Source organism: Chiloscyllium plagiosum, chromosome 13, assembly GCF_004010195.1.
Source record: "Chiloscyllium plagiosum isolate BGI_BamShark_2017 chromosome 13, ASM401019v2, whole genome shotgun sequence".
In the NCBI taxonomy this organism is placed as follows: Eukaryota; Metazoa; Chordata; class Chondrichthyes; order Orectolobiformes; family Hemiscylliidae; genus Chiloscyllium; species Chiloscyllium plagiosum.
In genome coordinates, this window is record NC_057722.1 from 9,604,483 (window position 1) to 9,620,199 (window position 15,717).

The following is a 15,717-nucleotide window of genomic DNA, read 5'->3' on the forward strand; positions in this document are numbered from 1 at the left end:
TTTCATCGGATATCCTGCAAGTGGTGAATTGGTCCAGGAATAATGTGTAGTAAGATGGGAATAGAATTGAACACAAATGATGGCATAGGGGTGGATTTGGTTAATGACGTGGATGTGGTGAGAGCTGGCAAGACATTTCACCAGGCCTTGCAGTGAGAGTCCCTCTATTAATCTCACATGTACCCAAAACAATGCAAGATTCAGCCAAATGTTACATATATATTCAAATGAATTTGCAAGTGACACAGCCATTCTGTAAGTTCACTATTGTCTTCTTGTGGTTGGTCACATTCTTTCTTCTTGTTGGAGTTGTTCACAAATTGAGAGATCCCACTTCTAATTCATGGCTCTAGATCAATTCACTTATATTGTGAACAACAGTGGTCCCTGTACTAATCCCTACAGAAAATCATTTCCTATATTTTGCACAATTTGAGCGGCTCCCCTTAGCACCATCTGTTTCCTGTTTTGTAACCAGCTTGTTATCCATTTTGCTATTTATCTTGTGAATTCAGACAGGCTGATGTTAGCATTCAGACTATCTGGTACTTATTTTTGAAAGAGAATTCTATGATTACTTGAAAAGGAAATATTTACAAGGCTATGAGGAAAAGGCAGGGAGTTGCACTGGACAGTCTGCTCTTGCAGAGAACCATAATGGATCGAAGGGCCTCCTTAAGCGCTGGAACCATCCATTTTATAAGCTAAATGCAGGTTGGAAAGGAGTTAATAGAATCCTTAAAGTGTGGAAACAGGTCCTTTGGCCCACCAAGGTCCACACCGACCCTCTAATGAGTAACCTACCCAGACCCTACTGCTCTACATTTACCCGTGACTAATGCACCTAGCCCACACATTCTTGAACACTATTGACAATTTAGCATGGTCAATTCACTTAACCTGCACATCTTTGGATTGTGGAAGGAAACCCACGCAGACACGGGAAGAGTGTGCAAACTCCACACAGTCGGCCAAGTCTAGAATCGAACCCAGGTCCCTGGTGCTGTGAGGCAGCAGTGCTAATCACTAAGCCACTGTGCCACCCCCGTGGACCTGGAAATTTCAACAGTAGCCTATCTACTGTCAGTACACCTGCCCTGACACTGGTGGTGTGGGAGACATCGGTTACCTGCCTGTGGCCCAACTGAGGGCTGTAAGTGGGCAATTGATGCTCAGTTAAGGGAGGCATCTCATTGTCACACTGATGAAGTGGACAATGGGAAGGGTCTGCACTCAATGTGTTACCCAATAGAATTAAGCATGCAGCTGATGCAGGATGGAATGGGAGGTCTGCTTCATCTGCCCCTACCCCGGTGATCCACTCCCTGTTCACAAACCCTGGGCATCCTGTATCAATTGGAAGCTGCCCTTCCACAGTTTTGCCTTCCCACATCTACCCTGGTCACCGCCTTGTTTATATGCTGGGCCTCATAAAATCATAGAATGCCTACAGTATGGAAACATGCCCCTCGCCCCGACACATCCACCCTCTGAAGAGTGACTCACCTAGACCCCATTCCCCTATATTTACCCTGACTAATGCACCTAACCTACACATTCCTGAGCACTATGGGCAATTTAGCAAGGCCAATCTACCTAACCTGCACATCTTTGGACAGTGGGAGGGAACTGGAGCACCCAGACAAAACACACGCAGACACGGGGGAGAATGTGCAAACTCCACACAAACAGTCACCCAAGTCTGGAATCAAACCTGGGCCCCTGACACTGTGAGGCAGCGGTGCTAACCACTGAGCCATCGTCCATCAGCCATGCTCTGGAGAGATCTCAGAGTGACCCGCATGGTTAGGGTCCATTGCTGAATGCTACCTCCATGACCTACTGCAGTGACCATCTCTCCAGCTGATGTGCACAGCTGGCAGCTGCAATGGGAGACAGACAGAAGTGCTGCCTCATAGCAGCTGCATTATCAAAAACATTGAAACAGAGTGAGCAAGCTCTTGTGGTGAAGTGTCTCTACCTTGAGGCCTGGATTCAAGCCCCACCTGCTCTACCGGTGTGTTATAAGATCTCTAAGCAGGTAGATTAGAAAATAAATAAAATGATGAGAGCTGAGCTCATGGGATGGCTCCTCAGTATGAAACATAACTTTCTGATTCTATATTACATCAGCTGCATTATCCCTGCTACTCCTTCTGTTACTTCTTCTAAGAAATCACTGGGGTTGGTCCAGAATGAGTATCCTATTTGGAAATTGTGGTGATCATTCTTTGATATTTTTCCAATTGCTTGAGGCTTTTCTACACAGCTTTAGGTAAAGTTTTCATAAACTTTTTACACTGATGATCTGCAGTTCGCTCAAATTGTTCTACTCCCTTTTAAAGTATAATAAATACATTAGCTTTTTGAAAGTCTACTGGCACTAATCCCTTTGAAATGAGATTTACATATCAGCAGTCCTGTTACCATAGAATCCCTACAGTGTGGAAACAAGCCATTTGGCCCAAACGTCCACACTGACTCTCCAAAAAGTTACCCACCCAGACTCGTTCCCCTGCCCTATTGCTGTACATTTACTCCTGACAAATGCACATAACCTACATAACCCTGAACACTATGGGCAATTTAGCATGACCAACTCACCTAACCTACACATCTTTGGTTTGTGGGAGGAAACTGGAGCACCCAGAGGAAACCTACACAGACATAGGGAGATTGTACAAGCTCTACACAGAGAGTCACCCAAGGCAGGAATCGAACCCAGGTCCCTAGCGCTGTTAGGCAGCAGCGCTAACCACTGAGCCACAGTGCTGCCTTTTTCTATGAATATTTGAAGATGCACAGATGCAACCCATTTCAACTAGGATTCAACACTCAAGTTTGATTTGTTTATTTATTATCACCCCACTTCAGATTTAACCGATTCCCTACGATGCAAGATTATTTTTTGCTTCTGTCACACCCACCTGTGGCTGATATTGAGGCAAATTAATTATCTACTATTTCTGTCAACATCTTTACCTGCAAGCTCATCTTGCTCATCCCAAAGTCATCCTTTGTAAATCCTTATTTTAATCTAATTAATTATGTGTTTGTAAAATGATTAATCATGAAAAATTAATTTTGCAGTTCCTCTTTGCCTTCCTAATTGCTTTTCAACTTCTTTTCCAATTTCTTTCCATTCCCATTTTTAAAAGTAAAACATTCACCCTTATCCTGCTGTATAGAAGGTTGATCAACTGAGACCAAAATGTTGCTTGGTGCAGTGAATTGGTGATTCTATTTTGAGGGTGCAGTTTGGCTGGGTACATTAGATGGATATTAAAACGTAAGGCATAAAATTGCTGAGTGCAATGGGTAAATTGGCTTTCTTGGTACAGTACATAATGAGGGAGGAACTAAACATGTACTGAATACCAGCTGGTTTAAGAATGTACAAAGAATGAAGCTATTCTATTAGGCATGTGATAATCTACATGCACCTTTTAAATTCACACACAAAATATGCACAGGCATATATATAAAAATGGGGAATCATACATTAAAATATATACAACCTAGAAGTGATTCCTTAGCAAGGAGGATGGTCTGGTTCTCTCCTTCTAACTGCTCCTTACGAGCTTCCAACTGTTGAGCTAACTGCTGGGATTCAAACAAGCTGGTCTCCAAGGCTTCCTTATCTGCCCTGAAACAAACAAATTTCAAAACTCAGCAAGATCACAGGGTCATGATGATAAGTCAAAAGCATATATCAGCACAACACACCAGACAGCATTGTGGGCCACTTCAAGGAAATGGATTTTCAAATTGATCACATTTTGGAGCCATACATTTTGTGCCTCCACTAAAGTCATAGAGATGTACATCACAGAAACAGACCCTTCAGTCCAACCTGTCCATGCCGACCAGATATCCCAACCCAATCTAGTCCCACCTGCCAGCACCCAGCCCATATCCCTCTAAACCCTTCTTATTCATATACCCATCCAGATGCCTTTTAAATGTTGCAATTGTACCAGCCTCCACCACTTCCTCTGCAGCTCATTCCATACATGTACCACCCTCTGTGTGAAAAAGTTGCCTTTTAGGTCCCTTTTATCTCTTTTCCCTCTCATCCTAAACCTATACCCTCTAGTTCTGGACTCCCCCACCCCAGGAAAAAGACTTTGTCTACTTATCCTATCCATGCCCATACTCTGACCAATGTAGGAAAGCATACCAAACACCTTCTTTACTATCCTATCTGCCTGCGACTCTACATTCAAGGAATATGAACCTGCACTCCAAGGTCTCGTTGTTAAGCAACACTCCCTAGGACCTTACCATTAAGTGTATAAGTCCTGCTAAGATTTGCTTTCCCAAAATGTAGCACCTCGCATTTATCTAAATTAAACTCCATCTGCCTCTCCTCAGCCCATTGGCCCATCTGGTCAAGATCCCGTTGTAATCTGAGGTAACCTTCTTTGTTGTCCATTACACTTCCAAATTTGGTGTCATCTGCAAACTTACTAAATATACCTCTTATGTTCGCATCCAAATCATTTATATAAATGATGAAAAGTAGTGGACTCAGCACCGATCCTTGTGGCACTCCACTGGTCACAGGCCTCCAGTCTGAAAAACAACCCTCCAGCACCACCCTCTGTCTTCTACTAAGCTTGTCTATATCCACCTCTGTAATGTCAAATGGATCCAAACCAAACACTGAAGTAGGAAGCTTGATAGCATTTCCCCTTAATAAAAACTGAAAGAACCTTGGACGCTGTAAATCAGAAACAAAAACAGAAATTGCCAGTAAAGCTCAGCATGTTTGGCTGTTTCTATGGAGAGAAATCAGAGTTAATGTCGAATGACCCTTCTTCAGAATTTCCCCTTGCAAGGTTCGTTCACAGGTTGCAGCTTTACAGATCTCTGCCTTCTAACTCAGTATTCCTGCTCACTCACCTAATGGCTATCCCCCATCCTTCAACCAATGCCAAACACCTATGAGTGTTCAACAGAAAAATCGACCAACCATTACCACATAATGCCACCCCAACTTCAACTCTGCCTCAGCATTTGCTGCTGCAAATCTTTCCAGCAAGACCTGATCAATGGCACACAGCCAGTGTGAGGAAGAGTTTTCCTCAGGGAGACCAAGGCTAAGTGAGTAAATCTGGAAGCTTCATTCAAAGTGTAAATTAAACTCATCGAACATGAAAAAAGCTTCTTTGGTCCAATTCATCCATACTGACCAAGTTTCCCAAACTAAATTAGACTCATTTGCCTGTGTTTGGCCCATATCTCTCTAGACATTTCCTAGTCATGTACCTATCCAAATGTCTTTCAAATGCTGTAACGCCACCTGCATCTACCATTTCCTCTGGCAGTTGATTCCACACATGATCCACCCGATTTGTGAGAAGTTACCATTCAGGTCCCTTTTAAATCTTTTCTCTGCTCACCTTAAGATTATGACCCCTAGTTTTGGACTTCCCCACCCTAGGGAAAAGACCTTTGCTATTCACCTCATCTATCCATGATTTTATAAACCTTGATAAAGGTAAACCTTCAACCTCCTACACTCCAGTGAAGAATGTCCCAAACCATCCACCCTGTCCTTATAACTCAAACTCCCCCCGTCGTGGTAACATGCTTGTAAATAATGTTTTTCTAATTCAATTCTAGGATAAAAATCAGATTCTGACCTCAAACCCATAGCCTTTAAGTAAGTTAAATAGCCTGGCTACACAGGCCACTACCTGATAACAGCTGTTATCTATCAATCACTCAAAATCCCTTGCCTGAACAAAGTGTAGATTATGAAAACAGGAAATTAATGTGAGAAGTGACTTTCATCACAGCACCATGTAAGAAAGGGAATTTTTTTCAGTGTGTGGTTAGTAAAGATGCATTCACTGTAAGGAACTCTTTGCTAGAGAGAGAGAGAGAGATAGTGATTATCCCTGGGAATTGGTGCACAATGGGATTCAGTCCTGGGTAAAAAAAGAGGTGCTTTAAGTAAGGTTCACTATAAATAATAGTGTGTGGGGTTTGCTGAAGGATTGTGCGAATGTGTTTTTCTCTTTTAAACTTTCTTAGTAATTTCATTGCCTGGTAAGAAAATGCTATAAGGGACTGTCTTTAAATTGCTGTAAATTAGAAAAGCATATCATTTTTAAAGGAGCTACAATTGGAGTTACATGAGCACACCAAGAATAAGAGAAAGTCAGGGCCAGTGTAATAAAGCAAATGAACTTTTATTCTGCTTTGGATTACTTAATGTAAAGGAAGTAACATTAAAAAAGGCTGCACTGTGAAGTAGTTGGCCTGTGGGAAGTCATGGGTCTCATTGGTGACCAAGATGACAATGTGTGCCAGCTGCAGAAACCTGAGCTCTGGGTTTCAGAGACTGAATAGTGGCTGCAGTCACCATGGTGTATGGGCATGGCTGAGGGTGACATGGATGTGGCACAGGGAGGTGGGCATACCACAGCTTGAGGGTCCTGAGGCAGAAAGGAAATGGGCGACTGCTAGCCTGTCCAAGAGAAACAGTCAGGTCGTCTTATGCTTGAAACGTCGATTCTCCTGCTCCTCAGATGCTGCCTGACCGGCTGTGCTTTTCCAGCACCACACTCTACGACGCTTGATCTCCAGCATCTGCAGTGCTCACTTTCTCCCAGGTCTCCCTTGAGGTCAGCCTTCGAGAACCTGCACATGAATCAGTTTGGGAAGCTGAAGGTGGTGCTGATTCCTCAGGGGAGTGCAGTCGGAACCATGTTTGTGGCAGCACAACATGGTCTGACTGTATAGGAGGGGAACAAGAAGAAAGGAAGAGCAATAATGATAGGGATTCGTTAGTCAGGGGAACATACAGGAGGTTCTGTAACCGTGAGCGTGACTCCAGAGCGGTGTGGTGTCTCTCTGGTGTCTGGAATGTCACAGAGTGACTGCGGGACACTCTTTGGGAGGGTGAACAACTAAGAGGTCATGGTCTATGATGCAGAGGTGCTGGTGTTGGACTGGTCTATGAGAATATCAATAATTTAGGCAGGAAGTAGGATTTGTTCCTGCAATCAGAATTTGGGAAGCCGCGTAGGAAATTAGCAACCGGAACCTCAATGTCATAATGTCCAGATTACTTCCAGTATCTCATAAGACAGATAAGATAGCTGAATGAATGAATGGAATGATGGTTCAGGAGAGAGGGCTTTAGACTCCTGTGTCAGGCTCGACTGAGAGAGATGGCAACGGTCTGAGCAAATGGGTTGCACCAGAACAGAGCTAGGCATTTTTCTAATGAGAGGACTTTAAATGAAATCAACACAGGTCTGGAAACCAAGAGGGAAGATTTGCCAAGAATTTTAGATTTGAAAATTATTTCCAGAGACAAACAGAACTGTCATAGAGAATAGTAAGTTAACAGGTAAAGCTGGAATAAGGAAAAAAGTCGTGAAATCTGAATCAGGGTGCCACTACGTGTGTGTGAAATCCAGAAGTGAAGTTAATAAAGACTGGGCAATTACAGGTACAGACTACAATGTGGAACTATGATGTTGTGGTGATATCTAGGAGTTCGGAAAGCTGGCGGTTGTGGAGGTGGTGGATGGTGTGGGGGGGTGGGGGGGGAGGGTGAATGATTGTAACAAGGTCATCGAGGTGCACCTCTTAGAATATGAGTTCCCTGATTCAGGCTGCTAACTTGGTCCAATCAGGGACGCCTGGCTGACAGATATAAACAGGAGTGATCCCCTGCAACCGCAGATTGAGGTGGTTCACGGACTCCCAGCCCAACTGCTTGTTCTGTGGTGCTGTGGAGTCCGTGGACCATGTATATACTGGGTGTGGTCATTTGCACTCCCTTTTTGATTTTCTGAAAAACCGCCTCCTCTGCTTTTGGTTGCACTTCAGTCCCACGCTCCTGATCTTCGGGCACCCGGTACGGAGGAGGGAGGGCAGGTCTGAAGATCTCCTCATGGGTCTGCTCCTGGGCCTGGCCAAACTGGCCATAAACAGGTCCAGGCAGCAGGAGGGGGTCGTTAGGGCTGACTGCCTGCCCCTCTTCCGCGGTTACGTTAGAGCCCGGGTGTCCTTGGAGAAGGAGCACGCGGTGTCCACCAACACCCTGGAGTTGTTCAGGGGGAGGTGGGCGCCGCGGGGAGTGGAGTGCATTATTTCCCCCTCCAACGCTATTTTGATTTAGTCCGTACCCTCCCCTTCACTGTTTTGATCACACAGCACTGCCCTTTGATGTGAAGGCACTGCTTGTCACTGGCCACTCAGGTGTTTTCCTATCTTCCTGGTGGTGGAAATTGAATAAAGATTCGTGCACTTTGTATCTTTCACTGTGTCTCACACCTGCACACACACACCATGGGTGCTGGGGGGAAAAAAATAAGCACTGTGGGAGTAAAAAAAAAGAAAAAGTAAGAAGATAAATAGTAGATTAAGGGCACTAGAGAAGAAAAAAAAATAAACAGGAGTGATCCCCTGCAACCGCAGATTGCGGTGGTTCACGGACTCCCAGCCCAACTGCTTGTTCTGTGGTGCTGTGGAGTCCGTGGACCACGTATATATTGGGTGTGGTCATTTGCACTCCCTTTTTGATTTTCTGAAAAATCTCCTCCTCTGCTTTTGGCTGCACTTCAGTCCCACGTTCCTGATCTTTGGGCACCTGGTACGGAGGAGGGAGGGCAGGTCTGAAGACCTCCCCGTGGGTCTGCTCCTGGGCCTGGCCAAACTGGCCATCAACAGGTCCAGGCAGCGGGCCGTGGAGGGGGTCGTTAGGGCCGACTGCCTGCCCCTCTTCCGCGGTTACGTTAGAGCCCGGGTGTCCTTGGAGAAGGAGCACGCGGTGTCCACCAACACCCTGAAGTTGTTCAGGGAGAGGTGGGCGCCGCAGGGAGTGGAGTGCATTATTTCCCCCTCCAACTCTAATTTGATTTAGTCCCTACCCTCCCCCTCACTGTTTGGTCACACAGCACTGCCCTTTGATGTGAAGGGCAGTGTCTGTCACTGGCCACTTGGTGTTTCTTTCCTTCCTGGTGGCGGGAATTGAATAAAGATTTGTACACCTTGTGTCTTTCACTGTGTCTCACACCTGCACACACAATATGGGTGCGGGATAAAAATAAGCACTACCGCACTTAGGTGGTAGTGTGGGGTAAAAAAAAACAGGAGTGTCATGGGTTCTATTCACCATGAGAGCTGGCTCTGAGGGAGCTGGATCAGTGTGGAGTGAAGAGAAGGACTCTGCTCTCTCAAGGGAAGAGGAGACTAAAAAAATAAAAAATAAATAAACAGGAGAATCAGACATCCTGACACTCTGACAGTTGGCTCTGACGAAGCTGGATCAGTGTCAAGGACTCACCATTTGTGTCAGGGAACTGACTTTGTGCTGGCTGGGCCAGTCAGTGTGTTACTGCTGCTGTTGGTTTCTGTTTGCTTTTAGAGGAAATCTGATTCCTAAACTGGCTGGATTATATAGCCAGGAGAAATTGAGGACTGCAGATGCTGGAGATCAGTGTCGAGAGTGTGTTGCTGGGAAAGCGCAGCAGGTCAGGCAGCATCTGAGGAGCAGGAGAATCGACGTTTTGGGCATAAGACCTTAGCCAGTTTGTTAACTGGTATTCCTTTTTATTGCGGACTGATTTCTAAACTGCCTGATCCACACAGTCAATGTGTTTCAGGTGTAACTCAATTCCATTAGGGAACTGTTGTTTCACTGGCTGGTGACAGCCAGTGTGCTACTCTTTTCTCTCTTACTTTGAGAAAAGGATAATGTTGAATTTGAGGCAGGGCTTAGCCCTTACACTCTAGTTTTCTTTGTTTTTTGTATGTGTCTTCACTGTGTTTTAGTGTTTGGACTGAGCCCCTGTGAGAAAGTACAATTTTCAGATGAGCTGTTCCTGTGGGTAGGCCTGGCCCTGGGACTGGGCCTCCGCAAAGACTGAACACCTGTGTGTGGGCTGCATCCTGGAGTTCGGGAGTAGACCCTGCCTTCGGGAGTGAACCAAACCCCTGTGAGTTGACAGCACCTTTACAATGTACAATGTTCCTGTGAGTGGGCCCGGTTCTCTATGGGTGGGCCAGGACTCGATGGAGACTGAACACCTGTGTGCTGTGGGGTGTGCATTTGCCACCTTTAGGAGTGGACTCTGCCCTTGGTTGTGGACTCTGTTTTTAAAAATGGACTCTGCAATTTGGAGTGGACTCCATTTCTGACAAGGCGCCTTGTATACTGGATTGGACTCTGTCGCTGGGAATGAACTCTATATTTTGAAGAGAACTGTTTATTGGAATGAACTCTGTATTAGAAGGGACTCTGTTTGTTGATAATTGACTCTGTTTTGTTCTTTATTGGGGATATCACCCGCACTGTCTTTTGTGTCCCTGGGTCTAGCAGGCCTCACTGTGAGCTGGGAGGCTCATAGGTCGTCCTGAAAGCTGTCACCCCGAAAGCCGCAGGGTGGGTAGACCGTGCTGTGAACATGAAGGTGGGTAGGCTGCCCCGATGCCGGTCACCCTGAGAGCTGTCATCATGGGGGGATTGGGGAAACAGGACAGGGTGCCTTAGAGTGGCTGGAAGGTGGGAGGGACGGGTGGTTTGCTGGGTTGGGTCTGTATTCTATGCATTGTTTTTTAATCTAATTGGACTGTCTTATATGTATTTGTTACTGTTACTGTTCTGTGATGACTAAAAGTGGGATTTAAGGTTTGTCCTCCTTTCCCTGAAAACTGATTGAATGGTCGGGTTTGGGGCCTGGCCTAGCCGCTCCTCTCTCTTGTAAATTGCTGCTTCTCTGTATACAGCTGTTAATGTTAATTGTTTTGTAAACTGTATTATTTAATAAAATAAACAGGAAAAAACAGGAGTGTCAGACATCCTGACACAGTCAGTGTGTACTATTAACTTGGCACAATCAGGAAAGCCCTGGCTGGCTGACTTAACCAGGAGATTGTGTCCATGGGTCTGGCAGACCTCGCTGTGAGCTGAGAGGCTCATAGGTTGTCCCAAAAGCTGTCACCCTGAGAGCCAGAGGGTGGCTAGGCCATCCTGTGAACCTGAGGATAGGCCACCCGAAGCCAGTCCCCCCGAGAGCCGGAAGGTGGGGGTAGGCTGTTCTGCGTGCTGTCGTCCCAAGAAGGGGTAATCGGGACGGGCTGAACTAGCGGTGGTTGGAAGGTGTGTTAGAGCGGCCGAGAGCAGAAGTTGCATAGGGGTAGGCTGAGATCCGGAAGGTTTGTAGGCTGCCCTGCACGGTGTCATCCCAGGGCAGCCTACACGGGCTGTCCTAGAGGTGGCCGGGAGGTGTGTCAGGGCAGTCCTCAGGCCGGAAGGGCAATTCGGGAAGCTGGAAGGTAGGTAGGCCATCCTGACCGATGTTTTCGGGGGTGGGGGGGTGCGGTTGGGAAGCAGGACGGGCTGCCCTAGAGGTGGCCGTAAGGTGAGAAGGGCAGACCGAGAGCCTGAAGGGGCATGGGGCAGACCGAGAGCCTGAAGGGCCATGGGGCAGACCGAGAGACTGAAGGGGCATGGGGCAGACCGAGAGCCCGGAAGGGGCATGGGGCAGACCGAGAGCCCGGAAGGGGCATGGGGCAGACCGAGAGCCGGAAGGGGCATGGGGCAGACCGAGAGCCTGAAGGGGCATGGGGCAGACCGAGAGCCGGAAAGCGTGTACGGGCAGGCTGTCTTAGAGTGGCCGGAAGGTGGGAGTGACTGATGGATTGCTGGGGGTTGGTCTGTCCTTAATTGGACTGTTGTTATATGTACTTGTTACCGCTTTGTGACAGCTGAAAGTGGGATTTGAGATTTATCCTCTTTTCCCTGAAAACTGGTTGAACATTAGGGTTTGGGGCCTGGCCTTGCCGCTCCTCCGTATACAGCTGTTAATGTTAATTGTTTTGTAAACTGTATTGTTTAATAAAAGTTTTAAAAAGTTTCAGACATCCTGAGACTCTGAGAGCTGGATCAGTATCGAGGACTCTCCATTCATGTCAGGGAACTGACTCTGAGCTGGCTACCTACATCCAGTGTGTTACTGCTGCTGTTGGTTTCTGCATTTTGGGGAACCTGTTTCCTGAACTGGCTGAATTATATAGCCAGTTTGTTAACTGGTATTCCATTTTTATATTGTGTTTACTTTCCCCTTCCCTATACAACGGTAGTACTTATTTTTTCCCCAGCGCCCATGTTGTGTGTGTGTGTCGGTGTAGGACACAGTGAAGAACAACAAGCACGTAAATATTTATCTATATTCCACCACCAGGAAGAAAGGAAGCAGCAGAGTGGCCAGTGACCAGCAGTGCCCTTCTTGACAACTGGCAATGCTGAGTGTTCAAAAAATTGAAGGGGGCATTCCTTTTTATTGAGGATTGAGTAGATTAGGCAGTTTTAAAAAAAATCACTGGTGTTTCAGTTGTAACTCAGTTCTCATTAGGGAACTGTTGTCTGACTGGCTGGTTACAGTGTTACTCTTTTCTTTTACTTTGAGAAAAAGGACAATGCTGATTTTGTGGCAGGGCTTAGCCCTTGCACTTTGGTTTTCTTTTTTTTTGAATGTGTTTTCACTTCTTTTAGTGTTTGGACTGAACCCCTGTGAGAAAATGCACCTTTCCAGATGAGCTGTTTCTGTGGGTAGGCCTGGCCCTTTGTGGGTGGACTAGGCCTCTGTAAAGACTGAACACCTCTGTATGTGTGTGTGCTGCGGGATGTGCGTTTGCTGCTTTCGAGCGTGGACTCTGCCTTGACACTAGAAACTGTATTGTGAGGGTTTTGTGTATTGTGAGGATTTTGTCAATTCTTTTAGATTTAGATTTAGATTACTTAGATTACTTACAGTGTGGAAACAGGCCCTTCGGCCCAACAAGTCCACACCGCCCCACCGAAGCGCAACCCACCCATACCCCTACATTTACCCCTTACCTAACACTACGGACAATTTAGCATGGCCAATTCACCTGACCTGCACATCTTTTTGGACTGTGGGAGGAAACCGGAGCACCCGGAGGAAACCCACGCAGACACGGGGAGAACGTGCAAACTCCACACAGTCAGTTGCGTGAGGCGGGAATCGAACCCGGGTCTCGAGCGCTGTGAGGCAGCAGTGCTAACCACTGTGCCACCGTGCCGCCCACCAAGGGCTGTGGGTTTTGTAATTGTGTTTTGAGTGCGGGTCAGAATGGGCTAGACAGTACGTGGGGTGGCCGGGAGCTGGAGGGTCAATGACCAGGCTGGAGGGTCAATGACCAGGCTGGTGGGAGGCTGGTCTGTTAAGTATGCAAGGTGGCTGGGGGCTAGGCAGCCGGCAGTGTGCCTGTAGGAAAGCTGGTCAGGGGAGGGGCAGCCAGTAATGCGGGGCTGGCTGGGGATTGGAGGGTTGATGACTGGGCTGGAGGGAAGTGGATGGGAGGAGCCTGTCAGTACACAGGGTGGGCGAGGCCAGGCAACTGATAGCATCCTTGCAGGAAAGCCGGTATAGGGCAGGCCAATCAGTATGCGGAGGTTGAGCCAGGCAGCCAACAGCAGACCGTAGGAAGACTGAGCGGGGGGAGGACCGGTCAGTACATGGGGAAGCTGAGCCAGGTGGCTGACAGCAGCAGTAGAAAGGCCGACTGGGAGGGGCCAGTCAGTACGCAGGGAAGCTCAGAGCCGGACAGCCGATGGCCAGTCCGTAGGAACACTGGCCAGGGGAAAGGGTTAGTCAGTACGCGGGGTGGCCGGGTGGTAGAAGGCCAACAGTCCGACTGTAGAAAAACAGGTTGGGGGTGGTTTGGTCAGTAAGCGGGGTGACCGGGAGCCCGTGACGGATGCCTGTCTGGAGGAAAGCGAACTGGGGAGGGTCAGTAAGTACACAGGGCAGCCTGAGACCGGAAGGCCACCGACTGTCCTGCAGGAAAGCTAGCCAAGGACTGTCTGATCAGTATGTAGTGTGGACTGGTGTCAGGTGTCTATTTTATAGCTATATTGGGTCTGTGTTCTATGCACTATCTTTCATTTGATTGCAGTGTCTTGTCTGTGTTTGTTACTGTTATCTTTGTGGTGACTGACAGTGGGATTTGGGGTTTGTTCTCATCTCCCTGAAAACTGGTTGAATGGTGGGGTTTGGGGTTTGGCTTTGCCCCTTCCCCTGGGTATTTTTAGTGGTTTTTTTTGTGAACTGTTGTTTTTTGTTTATTGCTAACTGTATTTTGTACTGGTCAATAAAATTTTTAAAAACACAGGAGTTTCAGACATCCTGACAATCTGAGAGCTGCTCTGAGGGAGCTGGATCAGAGTCAAGGCCACGCCACCCTTTTATTGACCATCAGATCTGACAGTGCATTCCTTCCCTTTGGACGTGTATTGCTGTTAGAAATTCTCCTGAACGTAATGTAGGAACATTGACCCCTTATTGCCTCTGACACTATCCCAGTATATTTGGATAACTAATGTCTCCCATTATAACTACTCTATAATGTTGGCATGTCCCTAATTTCCAAGCGGATTTGATGTTCTCCATCCTTCCCACTAATCAGTGGTTCATAGTCTACACCTTGCAAGGTCGTTACGTACTTTGGATTCTTTAGCTCTTGTCAAATTGATTTTGTCTTTGACCCCTCTAAGAGACCCTCTTTCTTCTGAACTGTAAGACTCTCCTTAACCAGTACTGTCAACCCTCCCCTTTCCTTTCTTCTCAAGCTTTTCTGAATTCTTTTTAGTCAGGAAGATTTAATGCCCAGTCTCGACCCTCATGAGCTCGGGGATTCACTGAGTCAAAAGTTTAAATAGAGTCCATACTTCCAGAATTCCCTACCTGAGGCCAGCCACCTCCTCACCCAGGGCCCTGCTCTCTTTCTCAGCAGCCGTGAGCTGCACCACCAGGTTGGCTTTGTCCTTTATCAGTTCCTCCTTCTCTCTGCTGGCTCGGAGTAGCCCTTCGCTCTGAAGTCCTACGTCCCGTTGCATCTGGGTCAGCTGTTCGTTCAGAGCCTGCTTTTGCCTGTTTACCTGCATGGGACAGAGAGACAGTGACAGGAAGAGCCGAAAACATGGGGAAAAAGACCAGTCAGTTTCCGAAGGGAAAAGACCGGATTGTGGTTAGAATGGGATCTGACTCTGGAAACCTAGAGTCCAACCCAACCCAGCTTTTGTTGCAAATTTATGGAATTTTCCATTTTCAGTCAGATGTCCAAATTTTCATGCGTTCTCTTTGCATCCCTGCCAAAGTATTGGAAGGGAGGGCCATCTGAATTTACAATTGCCCTTCAGTCCTGAAAAAGTGTCCTGCCTGAAACATTTACTCTCTTGCTCCGTGGATGCTGCCTGATCTGCTGTGCCTTTTCCATCACCACGCTTTACCAACTTTGCAAAACCAATAGGCAATCATGAGTTATGGTGGAAGACGTCATGTTCACTCTTTCCCTTTCCACAGATGCTGCCAGATCTGCTTCCAACATTGCCTGTTATGAATTGGGACCTCATCCATTGAATCCTAACACCATGCTCTTACTAGCTTGCATTCCTGTAGCACCTTGAACAGGTGCTGCACAGGAACGGCAAACAAAGGGTTATTGCCAGGACTGCTAACCACCTGATTTGTAGGTTGGTTTCAAATCCAGGAGGGGAGTGGGGTATGATTCAGGATGCCTTGCCTGTTGAAGAGCTTCAACTCTGGGTCAGGTCAGAAGGGAACAATTTAGAGACGCCAGAGGAAAGAAGGTTGGAGACCTCATGGTGAAGGGAAACATTAAGTCCCAATAATAGATGAGGCACTCAGAGGCATGTGGCAGGGTATG

General features: G+C 47.0%; 1 protein-coding gene across 1 annotated transcript in view; it reads right to left on the minus strand.

The window, feature by feature from the left end:
- The window catches only part of crocc2 (ciliary rootlet coiled-coil, rootletin family member 2), a 296,277-nt gene that overhangs the window by 136,927 nt on the left and 143,633 nt on the right, over positions 1 to 15,717 (minus strand). Inside the window, exons 18-19 of the mRNA XM_043702904.1 lie at positions 14,736 to 14,929; positions 3,519 to 3,646 (exon numbers count right to left, since the gene is read on the minus strand). Of these exons, the coding sequence (XP_043558839.1) occupies positions 3,519 to 3,646; positions 14,736 to 14,929 (322 nt within the window). The remainder of the gene's footprint in view (positions 1 to 3,518; positions 3,647 to 14,735; positions 14,930 to 15,717) is intronic.